At 41.8% G+C, this 19,828-nt stretch overlaps 1 protein-coding gene across 5 annotated transcripts in view; it reads left to right on the forward strand.

Annotated features, from left to right (window-relative positions):
• Positions 1-854: 854 nt before the first annotated feature.
• HNF1A (HNF1 homeobox A) overlaps positions 855-19,828 on the forward strand; it is a 54,626-nt gene continuing 35,652 nt past the window's right edge. For 2 of the 5 annotated variants that reach the window (XM_077461498.1, XM_077461497.1), the window contains exon 1: positions 863-1,912. In XM_077461498.1, coding sequence (XP_077317624.1) covers positions 1,593-1,912 — 320 coding nt within the window. In that variant the 5' untranslated portion in view covers positions 863-1,592. Of the gene's footprint in view, positions 1,913-19,828 lie in introns of all 5 variants that reach the window. The other 3 variants (XM_077461500.1, XM_077461496.1, XM_077461499.1) reach the window with 3 other exon arrangements.

Consider the following 19,828-nt stretch of genomic DNA (forward strand, 5'->3'; position numbering starts at 1 on the left):
AGTTAACCACCACTAAATTATTGAGCTTTTGAAAAAGTATAACTTTTCAAAAACTCAATAAAAATATTAAAAGAGAAAAAAAAAATGTAAAAGTTCTGAAACGCACTCTTTATCTCCTGCTAGACATGCATTTAAAAAGTAAAAAAGACTGATATAATTATCTTGTTTTACACGTTACAGGTTTATAAATGTTCTATTTTAAAATGAGTAGGACGATATCGAGTTTACAACACAAAGAATGAGCTCCAGAGAAATCACCGATGCATAATAAGGTAGAATAAAAGTTTTATGTTAGGGTATTTGGGATTGGTATTGCAGTTGTCACAGGTACACAGCTAACCACTTAGTGCCATTGACCTTGTTGGTACATTCTAAGGCAGAGCTAGAAAACAAGCAAACAGGAACTGCCTCACAGTGAGACGCCTCGGGGCTCCTGTGTTAACCCTTGTGCTGCTGGAGGTGTGTTCTAGATTGTTTACAGCAAACTCTTTCTGCACTTTGTTATCGTACCATAAGTACTGTCATATTTTATGAAGGAAGGATATTTATTTGAAACAATATTACTATTAAAACAACAGATTCCCTGACGCCTGTACTGCTAAAACTGCCATCTTGCCATCAGTTTATACGTTTATTTAATGCAATTGATAGGTATTTACAAACCAAAGTTGGTAAAATAATCATTTTGATTATATTATTATGCTTTTTTTTCTATGAGGTGTGTCATTTTTTGTCACCGTTCCTTGGCGGTTATTTTCGAAGGAATTATTGTGCATTTACATTGTTGCTTTTGCCAGTAATTGGCTTGAATTAAATGTAAGTGGAATGAGCACTATGCAATGCTAATGCTTTAACCATTGTGTCTCTCCATTTCTAAAATGCAAAACATTTTATTAGAATTGAATATCTTAAAATTAAATTTTTGAGTACTAAAATTGTATGAAAGGTAAGTATCGGACATCTTATTTCATAACGCCACAAAGGCTAGCTTGTTATTTCCTCTACCCAATTTTATGGCTGCAAGTTGCACTATAGAAAGACCCTTTTTAATTGACATTTGTTTCACGTTGATTTAGACACTTTGGTACGGTATTGGCTTTTGTCATCTTTCGTTTTAGGTGGTGGGAATGTATGCTCTTTAGACACGCCCCACTGCATACTTACTATCATGTATATATATTTATTCTCTAATATCTCTGTGCTGTTGACTCTCGTCTTCTTTACTCTCTAGTCTTTCCTAACTCTCATTTCTTTATTTCCTCTTACTAGCTCTTCCCTTACTCTCCCTCCCCTCTCACACATGCACTTTGTGCAGAGTTGGGGGTCCAAAGTTCAGTAACTTGTGAAGCACAGGGATAAATATGAACCTTGGAGGATTTGTTCTGCTCTGATGTAAACAGAGAGAGACAAGGGTCCCTTATCTGCTATGTCTCACTGAAGACTGTCCAGGGGGTGACTACATACAGGTTGTGGCCGCACAGAAAGCATTTTTGGGGGGAGGAGGAGACAGAAGGTGGGTAGAGCATGGGCTCCCGCCTGCTGATCCCTATTCTAACCGCAGGATGGTGAACTGGTAGCAGGTAACAGCGAGGATGGCGTCTCAGCTTAGCTACTTGCAGCAGGAGCTGCTAAGGGCATTGCTAGAGTCAGGTGTCACTAAAGAGACTATTACCAGAGCCTTGAGTGATGGCGATGGTTACCAATATCCCAGGGATCCCCTGGATGACATAAGTAGCCTGGAAGATGGGGAACATTGTGTGCAGCTACCCAATGGTCTTACGGAACCCCATGTAACGGAAGATGACAGTTCTGAAGATGGTGGGGACTTTACGCCACCGATTATAAAGGATTTGGAGAGACTAAGCCCGGAGGAGGCTGCCCATCAGAAGGCTGTGGTGGAACGATTGCTGCAGTAAGAACCTTGTACACTGTCCTTCTCTATATATTCTTTATAAAACTTTCTGATTTACTCCACATTCACATTTGTTTATTTTTAACTTACCTGTACACTTTTTTTTTTCCAATTTGACTTCTCTTGTCCTCCCAATATTCTTTGTTCTCATTAAATCACACATATCCAGACTATGATATTTTACTCCTACACTTATATAAAGTTTGGGGTAGCAAGTATGACAATTATAGCAATGGATTTGTGATCACTAACATATATAATATTGTTTGTCTATATATTTAATAAAAGTTATAGTACATAACCAAAGAGTAAGCAATGCACGCAATAGATCCACAGGTTAATTGCTGTCTTTAAATGACTTGAAGAAAAAAATATTCATTCTTGTTTGTGATGACCCTTGCTTCTTTTTGGCTTTGAAGTCGTATTACAATCCCTGTGATATGGGTGTGTAGCTCTTGCTGTCCATATAGAAAAGATCATTGTGATTTCTCCATGGTGTTAAATAGAAAATGTCCAAATGGCTTTATCCCCACATTTTCATCTTTTTTGGTGAAGTAGTTCCATCAGATCCAATGAGAAGTGTTCTTCACTTGGGGTTTCCTCCTCTTACTCAGTACAATGTTATACTCTTTCTTTCCTAGTTACTCAGCTCTTGTTCCCCATAGTCTAGTTCCCAGTCTCCCTCTCTCCTTATGGTGCTGTGGGTCCTGTTCTGAATCTCCTCAGGGTACTGTGGGTCCTCCTAATTGCTGGGTCTCAGGGGGCCTGAGCTGGTTACTAATTATCCAGGCCCTTCATAATTTGTGCATTTATAAACCAAATGGCCTCTACCTTTTGTGATGATTAACTTTGATGATTAACCATTCTACTGCTACTTTGGACTGAGATTGCTGCGATAGTGCTGCAACAGACGGCAGAATAAAACTGTTCTGCTTGACTGCTTGTAAGGGAAAAAAAAGATTGAGCTGGGCAGAAACATTTGAAAGAATCAGTCAGCAATTTGCTAGCTGGTGGCTTTAAAAACGTCACAGCTGGCAGATAGTTCTTACTTGCTCCTAAACGAAATCCCCATGTTTCTGTACTCGAGGAATACGTTGTCAGATGCCCACCTCTTACCTCTCTCCATGTCAAGCCTGCACTCCTAGCATTACTCCATTTGTGATCCCTTTTCTGTCTGGTGCAGCAGAAAAATATTGTAGTTCAGCTCCACATCGCCAACAGAAACAGACTGTGCTAAGAGATGGTGTCTGTCCGTTTTGGATCTACCGAGATAGAAATCTCTTCATATGAACTTTCCATTTAAATTGGTTAAGGCGCTATAAATTATCAACCAGACTCTTGTTTCCTCTGAGTTGATAACTAACTAACTGGGTTACTTATTGTTCACGGAACAAAAGGGAGGTGAAAACGCCCTTAGAAATGACCTCTAAGAATGGATAAAAGGGGTTGAGGGGCATCACCTGTGCCCAGAGGGAGAAGTGGTTAAGCGAATGTGAAAATTACCATGGGTGGTAGGATTGACCCACCCAGGACACTATCAGCCTTGTATATCTGAGTATGACCTGTAGTAAATCTGTATCACCCAGCACCTAATTCACCCTGTCACGTAAGCCAAGAGCCTATATTCTAATATAGAGGCCTGTTTTTGTGCAGTAATGATTCAGACAATCTGTATACTTGGAGGCTAAGTGGATCATTAATCTTAATTAACACTTGGCATACCATACTTGTATTTTGCAAAAGGACCCCAATGATCACAGGTGGCCCCTTGGTTCTATGCATATATTCCTGTCCCTGGTACACAGCCGTTACTGTTTGCTTGCAGATTGGACTTTGTGCTCAGATAAGCTGGTATCAGTAGCTGAGTGAATCACCATTTGGTGTTGGGGGAGGGTCTGCAGTGTGTATACAGGTGTGTATTTTTACATGATCTGGGTTATAGAAACACACACAGGCATAAATGTAGTCCTTAATAAAAACAATAGACATAAAATAATTACAATTATTTTAATCAAATCCATAGAAAAAAAATATATACATTTGCAAATCCTCTTGTGTACATACCCACTTCCCTTCTTTTTTTTTTCCCGTTGTCCAACAATATACAAATACATTACCAGAATGCAAAATTAATATATAAAATCCCATTATGAGAAACATATAATCCGAATTCCAATAAAGTTGGGACGCTGTATATACTCTACATAAAAAACAGAATGGAATGATTTGCAAATCTTATAAACCCATATTTTATTTACTATGGAAAAAAAAACAAAAAACATACCAAATGTTTAAACTGAGAAAATGTACAATTTTAAGAAACAAAATAGGCAATTTTGAAATAATGGCAGCAACATGTCATAAAGAAGTTGTGACAGGGCCAGGTTTACCAGAGTGTAGCATACCCTCTTCTTTTAACAACACTCTGTACACATCTGGGAACTGAGGAAACCAGTTGCTGGGGTTTTGGGAGAGGAATGTTGTCTCATTCTTGCCTTAGTCTTCTTAGTCGTATTTTTCATTTCAAGATGCACCAAATATTTTCAGTTGGTGAAAGGTCTAGACTGCAGGATAGCCAGTTAAGCACCTGGACTCTTGTACTATGATGCCATACTGTTGTCACAGATGCAGTATATGTTTTAGCATTGTCCTGCTGAAATATGCAAGACTTTCCTATAATCTGGATGGGAACATATGCTGCTCTAAAACCTGGATACATCTTACAGGATTGATGGTGCCTTTCCAGTTGTGCAAGCTGCCCAATCCAAACACACTAATAGTTACATAGTTAATTTGGTTGAAGAAAGACACGTCCATCCAGGACAAAAAAAGAGAAAAAAAATGCAGAATCCTATACCCACAGTTGATCCAGAGGAAGGCAAAGAACCCCAATAAAGCATGGTCCAATGTGCTCCAGCAGGGGAAAACTTTCCTTTCTGATCCCCCAAGAGGCAATCTGATGTTCTCTGGATCAAGTTTACCTATAAATATTAGTATATATTTATATTATCTGTGTGTAAACACACACATAACGGCCTGTCAGGGGAGAGGAGACAGACCGTGTGTTCCTACTAAGTAGGAACAACGATCTGTCTCCTCCTCTAGTCACTCCCATCACCCCACAGTTAGAACACACAGTGAGGGAACACATTTAACCCCTCGATCGCCCCTAGTGTTAACCCTTTCCCTACCAGTGATATTTATACAGTAATCAGTGGTCTATTTTTAGCTCTGATCGCTGTAAAAATGTCAATGGTCCCAAAAAAGTGTTCAATCTGTCCGCCGCAATGTCACAGTCCCGATAAAAATTACAGATTGCTGCCATTACTAGTATATAAAAAAAAAAATAATAAAAATTACATAAATCTATCCCCTATTTTGTAGACGCTATAACTTTTTCGCAAATCAATCAATATACGTTGATATGTGATTTTTTTTAACCAAAAATATGTAGAAGAATACATATCAGCCTAAACTGATGAAGACTTTTTTTGGGGATATTTATTATAGCAAAAAGTACAAAATATTATGTTTTTTTTCAAAATTGTCACTCTTTTTTTGTTTATAGCGCAAAAAGTAAAAACCGCAGAGGTGATCAAATACCACCAAAAGAAAGCTCTATTTGTGGGGAAACAATACATAGATTTTGTTTGGGTACAACTTAGCACGACCGTGCAATTGCCAGTTAAAGCGACGCAGTGCCGTATTGCACAAAAAATGGCCTGGTCAGGAAGGGGGCAAATCCTTCCGGGGCTAAAGTGGTTAAAATATTCTTTCCAGCAAGAACTCATCTATGTGGTCTTTTATTAAACTCTTTAATATCTTCCCAACTAGTAAGCAAACAGGTCTATAGTTACCTGGTAAAGACTTTGATCCCTTGTTAAATATAGGCACCACATTGGCCTTACGCAAATCCAATGGTACTATTCCAGTCATTAAAGAGTCCATAAAAATTAGAAACAATGGCTTTGAAATGACAGAGCTCAATTCTTTTAGAAACCATGGGTATAGGCCATCTGCTCCACATGCGTTATTCACCTTTATTCTGTCTAAATATTTCTGGACCATATCAATTTTGAGCCATTGTGGATCATTTGGGACTGTGTCAATACCATCCCCATTATGGACATGAGCTTCCCCATGCTCATTTGTGTACACAGAGCTGAAGATGGTATTTAATAAATTTGCCTTCTCTTTGTCCCCAGTCACCCACTCTAGATTATTTTGTAAAGGGTGTACATGCTCAGACCTGACCTTTTTACTATTAATATATTTGATGACATTTTTGGAGGTTTGTTCTACTTTCTTTTGCAATCTGTCATTCGTTTTGAATATTTGCATCATTTATTTCCTTTTTACATATTCTGTTATATCCTTTGTAACATAAAATCAGAGATGCATGCTTTTGGACTGAGCACTGATAACAAGCTGGATGGTCTCTATTCTCTTTAATTTGAAGGGTGCATTGCCCATGGTTGCCAAAAAGAATGTTCCATTTCAATTCATTTGACTACAGAACAGTTTTGCATTTTGCAACAGACTATTTTAAATAAGCTTTGGCCCAGAGAAGACTGCAGAATTTCTGGACCTTGTTCAGGTACAGCTTCGTCATTGATAGATCTTTACCCTGCATTTTTGGATGGCACGGCAAGCTGTGTTCACAGACAGTGAATTTTGGAAGAGCCTATGTAGTGATGTCCATCACAGAATCATGCCTGTTTTGAGCACAGTGCCCAGTGTTGCTAACCGCTCGTAAAAACAAGAAACTTTTCTCCCTGCCCGTAACAGAAGAAAAGTGTCAGTAAAAAATAGCTGTGACGACTCCGCTTGCCCGAGACGATCTGATCCTGTATTCGCCCAGCAGGTGGGGCCATCCGGGGTGGCAGATACGACTAAGGATGTGCGTCGCATGGTGTGATGAAGGGATGGAGACAGGAGGTGATGGAGGGATGGTGTGATAGAGACAGGAGATGATGGAGGGATGGAGACAGGAGGTGATGGAGGGATTGTGTGATGGGTACAGGAGGTGATGGCGGGATGAAGATAGGAGGTGATGGAGACAGGAGGGGATGGAGACAGGAGGTGATAAAGGGATGGTGTGATGGAGACAGGAGGTGATGGAGGGATAATGTGATGGGTAAGGGATGGAGACAGGAGGTGATGGAGGGATGGTGTGATGGGTACAGGAGATGATGGAGGGATGGAGACAGGAGGTGATGGCGGGAACGTGTGATGGGTACAGAAGGGGATGGAGGGATGGAGACAGGAGGTGATGGAGGGATGGTGTGATGGAGCCACCCCGGCTGGCCAACCAACTGGGGTGGGCAAAAAAAGAAAGCATCAGCTGCCACTGTTTGCAAAGATTCACTTACTGTATTAAGTTAAAGTGTTACTAAACCCAGAACCTGCATTCACTATATCTGGTCTCCCACAGTACACAGAATGTCCCACACTACGCTTGAGTGCTTCTGTCATATACCGCTTCCTCCAGTCTGAATATAGATATTAGATATTACAGCCATTTGAAACCAAGAACTAGGCAATACTCGTTTTGGCTGCTGAACTGGAACATGAACTGTTCATTTGAACGAAGGCACACAAAGATAACCACTCATGGGACAATCCCCTCTTCTTTGCATAATGGAAAAGGGCGGGGTAGACTTTACCTCCATCCTCGCTCTCTCACAGCTAATCCACAGAGACATATACATCCCATAATAGGGTGCTCCCAAGCCAGACACAAACAATAGAATAATGGGATACAGCCACACCTCAAATGATCTAGTAAAGAGTCTACAACAGTACATGAGACAATTTACAATATTTATATATACCGTATTACACGCACTTTTTTCCCCTTAAAATCAGGGGAAAATCGCGGTTGCATGTTATACGCCGACCCCCCACCATTTTGCAGCCTCTGGGCATCTTTTAGCCACCTTCAGCTGTTCTCGTTGGCTTTCTCGTTGAAAGCCAACGAGAACGGCCGAAGGCGGCCGCGAACTACCGAGCGCTGCCGAGATACACAGGACATCTCGGTGGCTCCATTTTTAAAAAGAACAGCTAAAAATAAAACAGACAAGGCTGAAAATGACACAGACAAGGGGACAAGGCTGCATTGATGGACAAGGCTGCAATAGTGGACAAGGCTGCATGACAAAGCTGCATATGACACTAACAAGGGTGCAATGATGGACAGGCTGCATGAAAAGGCTGCAAATGACACTGACAAGGCTTCAAATGGACACTGACAAGGCTGCATTGATGGACATTTAAATGTAAGTTTTGTTTCCTTAAACTTCCCTCCTAAACTTGGGGTGCGTGTTATACGCCAGCTTGTGTTATACGCGAATAAATATGGTATACGCAATATTCCAGTGTGGTTGTACAGTGAGTCTGAGTAGTGCAGATCAGACTGGGGTTCTCGGTCACCCTGTGCCCCTAATAGACACAGGGTGACTTACACATAGGAGGGGTCGGGGAAGCTGGACAATGAGATTCCAGTGCTCTTCAAGGTAAGTTGGGTTCCACAAGCCCCCACCCAAAGTGACTCCCATCACAAATACCTTTACTTATCAGCTGTATATAGCAGTTTTGTGACTTTTATCAGTTTTTATTAAAGCTTGTAGAAGGAGTTTTCAGTCTCCCCTGATCCTCTGTCTGGACAGTGCTGATTGGACCTGTGCTGATCACATGCACCCTCCCAAGAAAAAAAAAACTCTCTAGCAATACACACTGAGCATGTGCAGCCTGTCCCCTAGCTCTGTAAATATCAGGTTATTTTTTGGAGACAGTGGAAGAAGAGGAAGGTCAAATAGACACGATCAAACAGTCTTTATACACAATGCAAAGGGTTAACCCCCTATGTTCCACAGTGAGTATAACAAGCATGCTTTACTGCATATACAGACTGATTTTTACTGTTGTGGGTTTAGTAACACTTTAATAGCCTCTTTTAGTAAATCAATCTCACTAATTATTAATTTAGACAAGACTACCGTGCCATATTTAACAAGAATTACCAACACCAGTGTCATACAGCTGTTTTCTGTTCAGAGCTGTCAGAACAACAAAAGGTGATTTCTAATTAATGTAACTCTTTTACTAAAATCAAATTGTTAAAACAGCTCCCTAAAAGAAGATAGTAAATATTTACCTCTCCCACACTGTTGCTGTCATTAATTTCACGAAAAAGTTTGTCCTTTTTATTTATTTATTTCAGGTACTTATATATTTTACGCAGCGCTTTATATACATTGTAGATTCACATCAGTCCCGACCCTCAAGGAGCTTACAACCTAAGGTCCCCAACTCACATTCATACATATAATAGGGCCAATTTAGACAAGATCCGATTTACCTAGCAGCATTTCTTTAGAGAGTTGGAGGAAACCGGAGTACCCAGAGGCACAGGGAGAACAAGAAAACTCTAGGCAGATGGTGTCGTGGTCGTGATTCGAACCAGCAACCCTTTTTGCTGCTAAGTGAAAGTGCTAACCACTATACCACTGTGCTGGTATGAACATTTAATTTAAAGGGGTTGTAAATCCTCAAGGTTTTTCACCTAAATGTATTCTATGCGTTAAGGTAAAAAACCTCCTGTAATGCAGCTGCGTCCCAGAGCCCCCCTTTTACTTACCTAAGTCGGGTCTTTCCAGCGGCGGGGACAAGCACTCCAGCCGGTGTCTCGGTCCTGATTGGATAGATTGATAGCAGTGCAGCCATTGGCTCCCGCTGCTGTCAATCAAATCCAATGGTGCGAGGTGGGGCCAAGTCCTGCTGTCCATTTCAATAGACGCAGCAGCAGGACATGGGAGCGCCCCCCACACGAGAGCCCCAAAGGAGATTGCTTCTTCAACGGGGCACTGGAGAAGAGGAGGAGCCAGGAGTGCCACAGGGGGATCCCAGAAGAAAAGGATCGGGGCCACTCGGTACAAAACCAACTGCACAGAGGAGGTAAGTATGACATGTTTTATTTTTTTTTGTTTTTTTAAAACATGAACCTTTAGTTATCCTTTAACCACTTGCTTACTGGGCACTTAAACCCCCCTCAGTCCCAGACCAATTTTCAGCTTTCAGCGCTGATGCACTTTGAATGACAATTGCGCGGGCATACAACACTGTACCCAAATGAAATTTTTATCATTTTTTTCCCACAAATAGAGCTTTCTTTTGGTGGTATTTAATTACAGCTCGGAGTTTTATTTTTTGCTAAACAAACAAAAAAAGATGCAAAAAAAATAAAAAATCATGTTTAATAGTTTGTTATAAAATTTTGCAAACGGATCATTTTTCTCCTTCATTGAAGTGCGCTGATGAGGCGGCACTGATAGGCTGCACTGGTGGGCACTGATGGGCTGCATTGGTGGGCACTGATAGGCTGCATTGGTGGGCAATGATAGGCATAGTTAAGGCGGCACAAATAGGCACAGATAAGGCAGCACCGATGGGCACAGATAAGGCGTCACTGATGGGCAAAGATGGGCACATAAGATGGCACGGATGGGTGGCACGGATGGGTGGCACGGATGGGTGGCACGGATGGGCACTGATAGGTACCACTGATAGATGGGACTGATGGGCACTGATAGGTGGCTCTGATAGGTGGCACTGCTGGGCACTGGTAGATGACACTGATGGGCAGGGATATGTGGCACTGGGGTGCAGCACCTTTGTTAAGGCAGATTGTGGGCACTGCTGGGTGGCACTGTGGGCACTGCTGGGTGGCACTTGCAGGGGGCAGGTGGGCACTGGCAGGGGGCAGGTGGGCACTAGCAGGGCTGGCCGTGATCGGGACTGATGTCCCGATCACGGCCGCCGGTGATCGGCTTTTTTTTTTCTCCTCACACTGTCAGCGCGAGGAGGAATAATAGCCGATTACCGGCTCCGTTATATCACATGATCAGCTGTCATTGGCTGACAGCTGATCACGTGATAAGGGGTCGGGATCGACCCCTTGCACGGATCGGTGATCAGGCGAGTCTCGTAGACTCCCCGATCACAGAGCGCGCCGCGCGCGCCCCTCAGGGGGCGCGCAGGCCGCTCGTGCACGGGACTACGTCAATAGACGTAGTCCCGGAAAAGGAGATCTGCGCTGTAGCTGTCATTTGACTATAGCGCGGATCTCAAGTGGTTAAACATACCTAATGGTAGTGGCCTTATTCTTTTTGGAATTCACTGCCAGGCCAACTGACTTTAGCATTTTTTTCTGTAATTTTGTAGTGTAGGGATTGAAAATGCCACAAGGCACAAAAAACATCTTCAGCATCAGAGAGTTATAGAAAGCCAGATATCCAACAATTAATTGCCATGTGGAGCTTGTATTAGCGAGGGAAAAATGACATGAACCTAGTTGTGGTTCTGTGCACCACTTTGGACTTAGTGATTCGGTTTCTACTAAAGCAAAACTTATATTTTTTTACATTTAGATTTTTGGGGCTTTTATTTTTCCCCGTGCCCCTATTAGTAAAGCCGCGTACACACGGGCGGACTGTCTGTCCAACTTAGTCCGCTGAAACACATTTCAGCGGACAGTTCGCTCGTGTGTGGGCTTCAGCGGACTTTTTCAGCGGACAGTCTAGCGGACTAAGTCTTTCGGAATTTCCGTAATATTGTCCGTCCAACTTTGGTTTCAGCGGACAGTCCGCTCGTGAGTAGGCAAGTTGGACCGACTAAGTATGGCGCATGCTCAGAAAGGATTTACACGGCGAAAGGTTGCATTGCTGTGTATTGGACTTCCTATTTCTAGTCCCGTCGTACGTGCTGTACACGTCATCGCGCAAGCTTTCAACGGACTGTCTGTTCATCGTGTGTGGTCAAGTCCGTTCATTCAAAAGTAGGACGGACTGTCTGTCGGATTGTCTGACGGACTTAGTTGGCCAGACAGTCCGCCCGTGTGTACGCGGCTTAAGATTCACTCTCACTACATTCCCTTTTTCTAATTGTCCAGATCACTAATGTCATAGGCTATAGGGAATAAGAGTGAGGGTAATTCCAAAATGTGGACTTGACACCAGAACAGTAATAGAGGAAGATTTTTCAACAGGGTCATTTTTTTTCCATGACAAGTGGCGGGGAGGAAATTTTTCTCACATTGATAAGATAATCTTTTAACTTCTTGTTGAATCTACAAGGCAGGAGGTGAAGGGAAATCTCCCTAATGAGAAATAGAGGGGAAAAAAGTAAACTATAACATTGCAGCATCATTTAGAAACAGTCTGTTGTAATATGGTCTTTAACATGATAGTCTCTTGCAACGTTATTCTGTCTTACCATTCAGCAGTCTCTATTAATATGGCAGCATACGAGATGTCTCTCATAACATGGAGATGGTACAAATGTATTTCCAGTAAAAATTCTACAATTTTCAAATATATCCTAGGTCAAAAGCAAATCGTAGGTGGAAAAAAAAAATCACCATAGGTTTTTCTAGGAATATCAGGTTTTTCTAGTATAGTTTCACCTTTGTTATCCTTTTTATGAGCTCACATGCAGCTGCAGCCCTATAAAAGAGAACCTTTGCCCAAAAAAATCAGTTGTATGTTGTTTTCCAACATCCTTATTAAAGTGCTACTGCAGACCGATAAATGTGGTATTAACTTACATCTGCTGAACATTTGACTGACCTCTTTACATTCCAGTGTGAAATTCGTTTTAAAGTTGAGAGCACCAGCTAAAATGTTTCATTTACTTTCTATCAGAGATACAATCAGCATTCCGCCATATGTCACATCAGGATTAAGGTTAGACACAAACTGTCAATGCAGTATCTTTAAGACCCCTTGCACACTGGGGTGGTTTCAGCTGCCTTAGTGCTAGAAATAGCCTCTGCTAAGCACCTGAAAACTGCCTCCCATTCATTCAAGTGTGACTTTTCACACTGGGGTGGGGCACCCTATGGGACGTTCCAAAAAGTCCTGCAAGCAGTATCTTTGGGGCATATTTAGCGCTCCCAAAATGGGCAATGGTTTGGAAACACCTGAAAAGCACTTCGGACCGCCGCAACACAGGAGTTTTTAACCCCTTCATTGGGGTTAAAAGTGCCCCGCTAGCGGCTGAAAAAAGCTAACGCGGCCCAAGTGTGAAAGGGGTCTAAGCCCTTGTACACACGGTCGGAGATTCCGACGAAATGTGTCCGATCGGACCGTTTTGTCGGATATTCCGACTGTGTGTGGTCTACATCGGACTGTTTTCCAACTTGTTGGTAAAATTTTCTGACAAAATGCTCCGATCGGACATACTCCGATCATGTGTAGAGAATTCCGATCGGACAAAGTGCCACACATGCTTAGATCAAATTCCTACACCAAAGCTATTGGCTACTAGCCTGAACATAGTCCCGTCGTAACGAAATAACGTAATCACGTCCGATTTTCTGACAACTTTGTCCGACCGTGTGTATACAACAGTTTCGGACAAAATCCATCGGACAAAATCCGACGGATTTGGTTGTCGGAATCTCCGACCGTGTGTACAAGGGCTAAGAGCCTCTTTCACACTGAGGCGTTTTTCAAGCACTTTTCTGTTAAAAAAAACACATGAAAAGCTCAAGTAAGAAAGGCTTCCTATTAAAATAAATGAATGCTTTCACACTGGGGTAGTGCGGGGTGGTGCAGTGAAAAAAATCTGGCATGCAGCATTCTTGGGCAGCTAAAAAAAGCGCACCAAAAGTGCTCCTCCCCATTGAAATGAATGGGAAGCGCCTCAAAAGTGCCCCAAAAATGCCCCACAGCATCTTTGGAGCAGTTTTTGAGTCACGTGTCCTATAAAAATCGCACTGCAAATGCCTCAAAAGCGATGCAAAAGCTGGCAGTTTTGAAGCAAACCAGTGTGACAGGGGCCTAAATCTATTATCCACACCAATTCCTCCTCCTTTATTGATGATTTTCTTGTAAATATAGCAATGTAACTCTTGATATACTATACATAACATTGTGTCATTTGCAATTCAACAAAGAATATGGCCAGAGACGGCAGAGGGTTGATATTTTGGGGGGGGGGGGCAAATCAACCCCTCCCCCACGGGAGACAGATGGGAATGCAGCGATTACTCCCCCCACGGGAGAGGGATGGGAATGCGGGGATCCCCCCCATGCGGGAGACGGATGGGAATGCAGCGATCTCCACCTCCCCCTGCAGGAGACAGATGGGAATGTGGCGCCGATCAGAGGCCTCCTTACCTTATGAAGGAGGCAGATCAGGCACACATGGATCTGGGCTGCAGTGACCTTACTCCGGGGCCATCGCTTCTTCTACAGGCCGAACAGGATGTGGATTGAGATTGGCTGGGAGTCCTAAGTCCTAATCTAGGGCTGCAGCAGTACAGAGTGGGTTTGCTGGAGCTCAAGCCACTGATCCATGTGGGGCCCCTTAACTGTCAGAACCCACATCTGAAGCTCAGGATTGGTGAGAGAGCTACCAACTCACCAAACACTTTGGACCACAAAATCCAGCAAAATTCTAGCTAACACAGTTGTCATTGGTGCCTTAGACATTACTGCATTTATACAGCATACCACTAAGCAGTGCCACCTCACCTGTTCTGGATTACTCTAGTAGCTCAGATCAACTTAACCCCTCACTGCACTTGTTGCATTCTATTCTCATTGCTGCTAAGCCATGTTCAAGTTATTCCTACAAAAGCTTTTCCTCAAATCCTCATCTTCTTGAACTGAGAGTATCTAGAAGTCACTTGGCTTCATCGATAGTGCATCATTGAAAGGGCCCCAACCATGCCGGCAGAAATAACACATTTTTTTCCTCTCATTTCTGGAGATTTTTCCTCCCTGTAACATAGCATTTGTATAGACTTTGGCAATTTTTTACCTTCCTGAACTCTGAGATCCTGCAGGCAGACTTGGACTTAGCGGAGCCCCTACAGGGCCTAAGACAGCGTAGCCTCCAGGGGTTTATATTATCCATTCCTGGCTGCTCTTGGTATACCCTAGGTGACTCTGTTACAGTTTAAGCTGATTGGTAAATCTCGGGCCTAGTTACTTGCAAATATCCTGTATTTAAGTGTATTGCTACTATTTTTATTCATTTCATCTTTTATTCTTGTATGTCTTTATCCACTTGTTTTATGACATTATATCAAGTTTGTATGACTCATTTAGTCTGGTGCTTTTGTTCTTTAAAATAGCATATTAGCTGGGTACTAAGGTCACTGTTAGTGATTAGACTTGTGCACAACGGAAAATTTTGTTTTGTTTTTTTAGTTTTCATTCTCAAAATACATAATTTTGTTCTGTTATATTTGTTATGTTACCTTAAAGAGGAGGGCCAGTTAAAAAAAAAAAAAAAAAAAAAAAAAAAAAAAAGTCAGCAGCTGCAAACACTGCAGCTGCTGACTTAATAAACACACTTACCTGTCCAGGGCGCCCGCGATGTCGGCCGCCCGAGGCCGACCCGTCCCTCGGCTCTCGGGTCCCGGCGCCGCCATTCCCTCTAAGGGAAACAGGCAGCGGAGCCTTACGGCTTCACTGCCCATTTCCTACTGCGCATGCGCGAGTCCCGCAGCTACTGCGCATGCGCGAGTCCCGCAGCGCTTTCTGAATGGGACGCGCTGTGTTCTGGAACACACAGTTCCCAGAACACAGTGCGACCCATTACCCAGAAGACGCCGCGACGAAGACAGAAGACAGAAGATCTCCGCGGAGGAGGAAGAGGAAGATTAGGATAAAGTGCCTAGCAACAGGCATTTCTGGTAAGTAAAAAAAAAATTTTTTTTTCTTTTTATTTTTTTTAGATTTTTTTGTCATTTTTAACATTTTTTGGTTTTCAGGGTGGCCCTCCACTTTTGTTTTCGGATAATTTGTTATTTCTGTAGAGTGTCGATATTCGTTATACCAAATCGATTTGTTTTGCATGTATACCGATTTGATATTTATGGATGTATATATATATACGTGATAATGATTCGTTTGGAAAGTCATTTGTTTATTAAAGCCATTAATACACACAATGACAATATCTCTTCTTCTCTGCTCAAATACAACACCCTTCTCACTCAGTTCTCAGGAATGCACTTTGCCAGTAATCCAACCTCCAGCACAAAATTAATCAACTGATTGGACTGTAAGATTTACTCCAAGTTGACCTTTTGTTTCATTAGACCTTTAACAAATGAACGAATCATGTCCAATTCATTCGTTATTTTCGCTATAATTTCTTTCGTATTCTTTTAACCACTTCAGCCCCGGGGGTTTGGCAGCTCAGTGACCGGAGGACTTTTTACAATTTGGCACTGCGCTGATTTAACTAGTAATTGCGCGGTCATGCAATGCTGTAACCAAACAAAATTTGAGTCCTTTTTTCCCCACAAATAGAACTTTCTTTTGATGGTATTTTATTGCCTCTGCGATTTTTATTTTTTGCGTTATAAACGGAAAAAGACTAAAAATGTTGAAAAAAATTATATTTTCTACTTTTTGTTATAAAAAAATGAATAGACTCAATTTTAGTTATACATTTAGGCCAAAATGTATTCAGCCACATGTCTCATTTCTTGAGATGCTAAAATGGCAGGGCAGTACAACTCCCCCACCAAATGACCCCATTTTGGAACGTAGACACCCCAAGGAAATTGTTGAGCCCATTGAATATTTTTTTTTTTGTCACAAGTGATTGTAAAATGACAAAGAAAATTATACAAAGTTGTAACTAAATGATATATTGCTCACACATGGCATGGTTATATGTGGAATTACACCCCAAAATACATTCTGCTGCTTCTCCTGAGTACGGGGATACCTTTTTGGCACCCTAGCTGTGTACAGGACCCCGAAAACCAATCACAGCCTTCAGGATTTCTAAGGGTGTAAATTTTTGATTTCACTCCTCACTACCTATCACAGTTTTGAAGGCCTTAAACTGCCTAATAGCACAATCCCCCCCCCCCCAAATTACCCCATTTTGGAGAGTAGACACCCCAAGCTATTTGATGAGAGGCATGTTGAGTCCATGGAATATTTTATATTTTGCCACAAGTTGCGGGAAAATTTAATTTTCTTTTTTTGATAGGTAGTGAGGAGGTGAATCACCATTTTACGCCCTTAGAAAGCCTGACGGTAGCGATTGGTTATTGGGGTCCTGTACACGGCTAGAGTCCCAAAAAGTTCCACACATGTGGTATCCCATGCTCAGCAGAAGCAGCAGAATGTATTTTGGGGTGGAATTTCACATATGCCCATGGCATTTTTGAGCAATTGATTATTTAGTGCCAACTTTGTGCAAAAAAAAATAAAGAATTTAATTTTCCCGCAACTTGTGTCAAAATATAAAATATTCCATGGACTCAACATGCCTCTCATCAAATAGCTTGGGGTATTTACTTTCCAAAATGGGGTCATTTGGGGGGGGGGGGGGGTTTCTGCTATCTTGGCATTTTATGGCCTTCAAACTGTGATAGATAGCGAGAAGTAAAATCAAAAATTGACACCCTTCGAAATCCTGAAGGCGGTGATTGGTTTTCGGGGTCCTGTATGTGGCTATGCTCCCAAAAAGTCTCACAAATGAGGTATCCCTGTACTCAGAAGCAGCGGAGTGCATTTTGGGGTGCAATTCCATATTTAACCATGCCAAGTTTGAACAATATATCATTTAGTGACAACTTTGTGCAAAGAAAAAAGTGTAATTTTTCCAAAACTTGTGACAAAATATAAAATATTCCATGGACGCAACATGCCTATCAGCAAATAGCTTGGGGTGTCTACTTTCCAAAAAGTCATTTTGGGGGGTTTTGAACTGTCCTGGCATTGTATGCACAACATTTAGAAGCTTTTCTCACAGATCACCCACTCTTCTAACCACTTGAAGACAAAGCCCTTTCTGACACTTTTTGTTTACGTGGAAAAAAAAATATTTTTTTTGCAAGAAAATTACTTTGAACCCTCAAACATTATATATTTTTTTAAAGCAAAGGCCCTACAGATTAAAATTGTGGGTGTTGCAATTTTTTTTCACACAGTATTTCCGCAGCGATTTTTCAAACGCAATTTTTTTTAATTTTAATGCACTAAAACACACTATATTGCCCAAATGTTTGATGAAATAAAAAAGATGATCTTATGCTGAGTACATGGATATCAAACATGACATGCTTTAAAATTGGGCACAAACGTGCAGAGGTGACAAACTACATACGATTTTAAAAGCCTTTAAAAGCCTTTACAGGTTACCATTTTAGATCTACAGAGGAGGTCTACTCCAAAAATTACTGCCCTCGATCTGACCTTCGTGGTGATACTTCACATGCATGGTGCAATTGCTGTTTACATATTACACCCGATGCTTGCATTCACCTTTGCGCGTGAGCACGGGTGCTTTATTAATTATTTATTTTGCTTTTTTATTATATTTTTATTTAATTCTAATTTTATTTTAAAATTATTATAAAACATTACACATATTTAAACAATTTCAAACATATACATTACTTACATACATAGTGAATACATATCTTAAATACTTTAACACACACAAAAAAAAAAATAATAATAAATAAATAAAATCTTTTCCCCTTTTCTCTCCCCCAGCAGAGTCTTTCCTACCATTTCTTTCCTCCTTCTTCCTTCAGCTTTTTACCAATTTCCTATACTGCCTCCATGGGTTCCAAACCTGGAGGCACCTTTCGTACGTATCTAATTCTTGTGCTATATGTAACTCCATCCTCTCTATATTATCCATTGAGTTGATCGCCAGTGACGCGGTATCACAGTTCTTGCTGCAGTCAACCAGTACCCCAGAAGCTTCTTTTGGATGGTTTTATATGTTCCTGGTAATATAGATTTTATTATATTTTTAAACAGTTTTTTTAATCATTTTTATTGTTATCTCAGGGAATGTAAATATCCCCTATGATAGCAATAGGTAGTGACAGGTACTCTTTTTTGAAAAAATTGGGGTCTATTAGACCCTAGATCTCTCCTCTGTCCTCAAAGCATCTGACCACACCAAGATTGGTCTGATAAAATGCTTTGCCAATTTCCCAATGGCGCTGTTTATATCTGGTGAAACCTAAGGCCGCGTACACACGGGCAGATTGTCTGCCCAACTAAGTTCGTCAGACAATCCAACAGACAGTCCGTTCAACGTTTGAATGAACGGACTTGACCACACACGATGAGCAGACAGTCCGCCGAAAGCTTGCGTGATGACGTGTACGGCACGTACGACGGGACTAGAAATTCGACGTCCAATACACTGCAATGCAACCTTCGGCGTGTAAATCCTTTCTGAGCATGCGCCATACTTAGTCCGTCCAACTTGCCTACACACGAGCGGACTGTCCGCTGAAACCAAGTTTGGACGGACAAAATTACGGAAATTCCGAAAGACTTAGTCCGTCAGACTGTCTGCTGAAAAAGTCCGCTGAAGCCCACACACGAGCGGATTGTCCGCTGAAACACGGACTAAGTTGGGCAGACAATCCGCCCGTGTGTACGCGGCCTAAGTCATAAAATGCTCGTAGCTTCCGGTTACTTAGGCCATAGAGATGATAGGAGCCGTTCTGGTCTCTGATCAGCTCTATGAACCACCGACTGCATTCTCGGGTTCCCTATTGGGACAGGAGAGCCTGAGAAAACTATGGAAGACGGTGGGGGGAGGGGGGGTTCGTACCCTCCCACTGCTTATAAAATCAGTCTAGAGGCTAATTAGCCGCTAGGATTGCTTTTATATGAAAGCCGACCGCTGGCTGAAAATAATGATACCAAGATAACTAAACCTGTAGGCATCATTCTGGTATAACCACTCAAAGTCCAGCAACATACCAGTACGTTGCTGGTCCTTGTTGGGCATACATTGTAATGTAAATGTTCTTTTGCTGCATGAAAAAAAGAGTTTTATTTGTGGGTATGCCCACCTTTAGAATACCGCCATTCATCCACCCACTTCTAATGATGGGCATACATGCAC

The sequence above is a fragment of the Lithobates pipiens genome, unplaced genomic scaffold (assembly GCF_037356315.1).
Source record: "Lithobates pipiens isolate NorthernLeopardFrog02 unplaced genomic scaffold, aLitPip1_a1.2 Scaffold_3, whole genome shotgun sequence".
In the NCBI taxonomy this organism is placed as follows: Eukaryota; Metazoa; Chordata; class Amphibia; order Anura; family Ranidae; genus Lithobates; species Lithobates pipiens.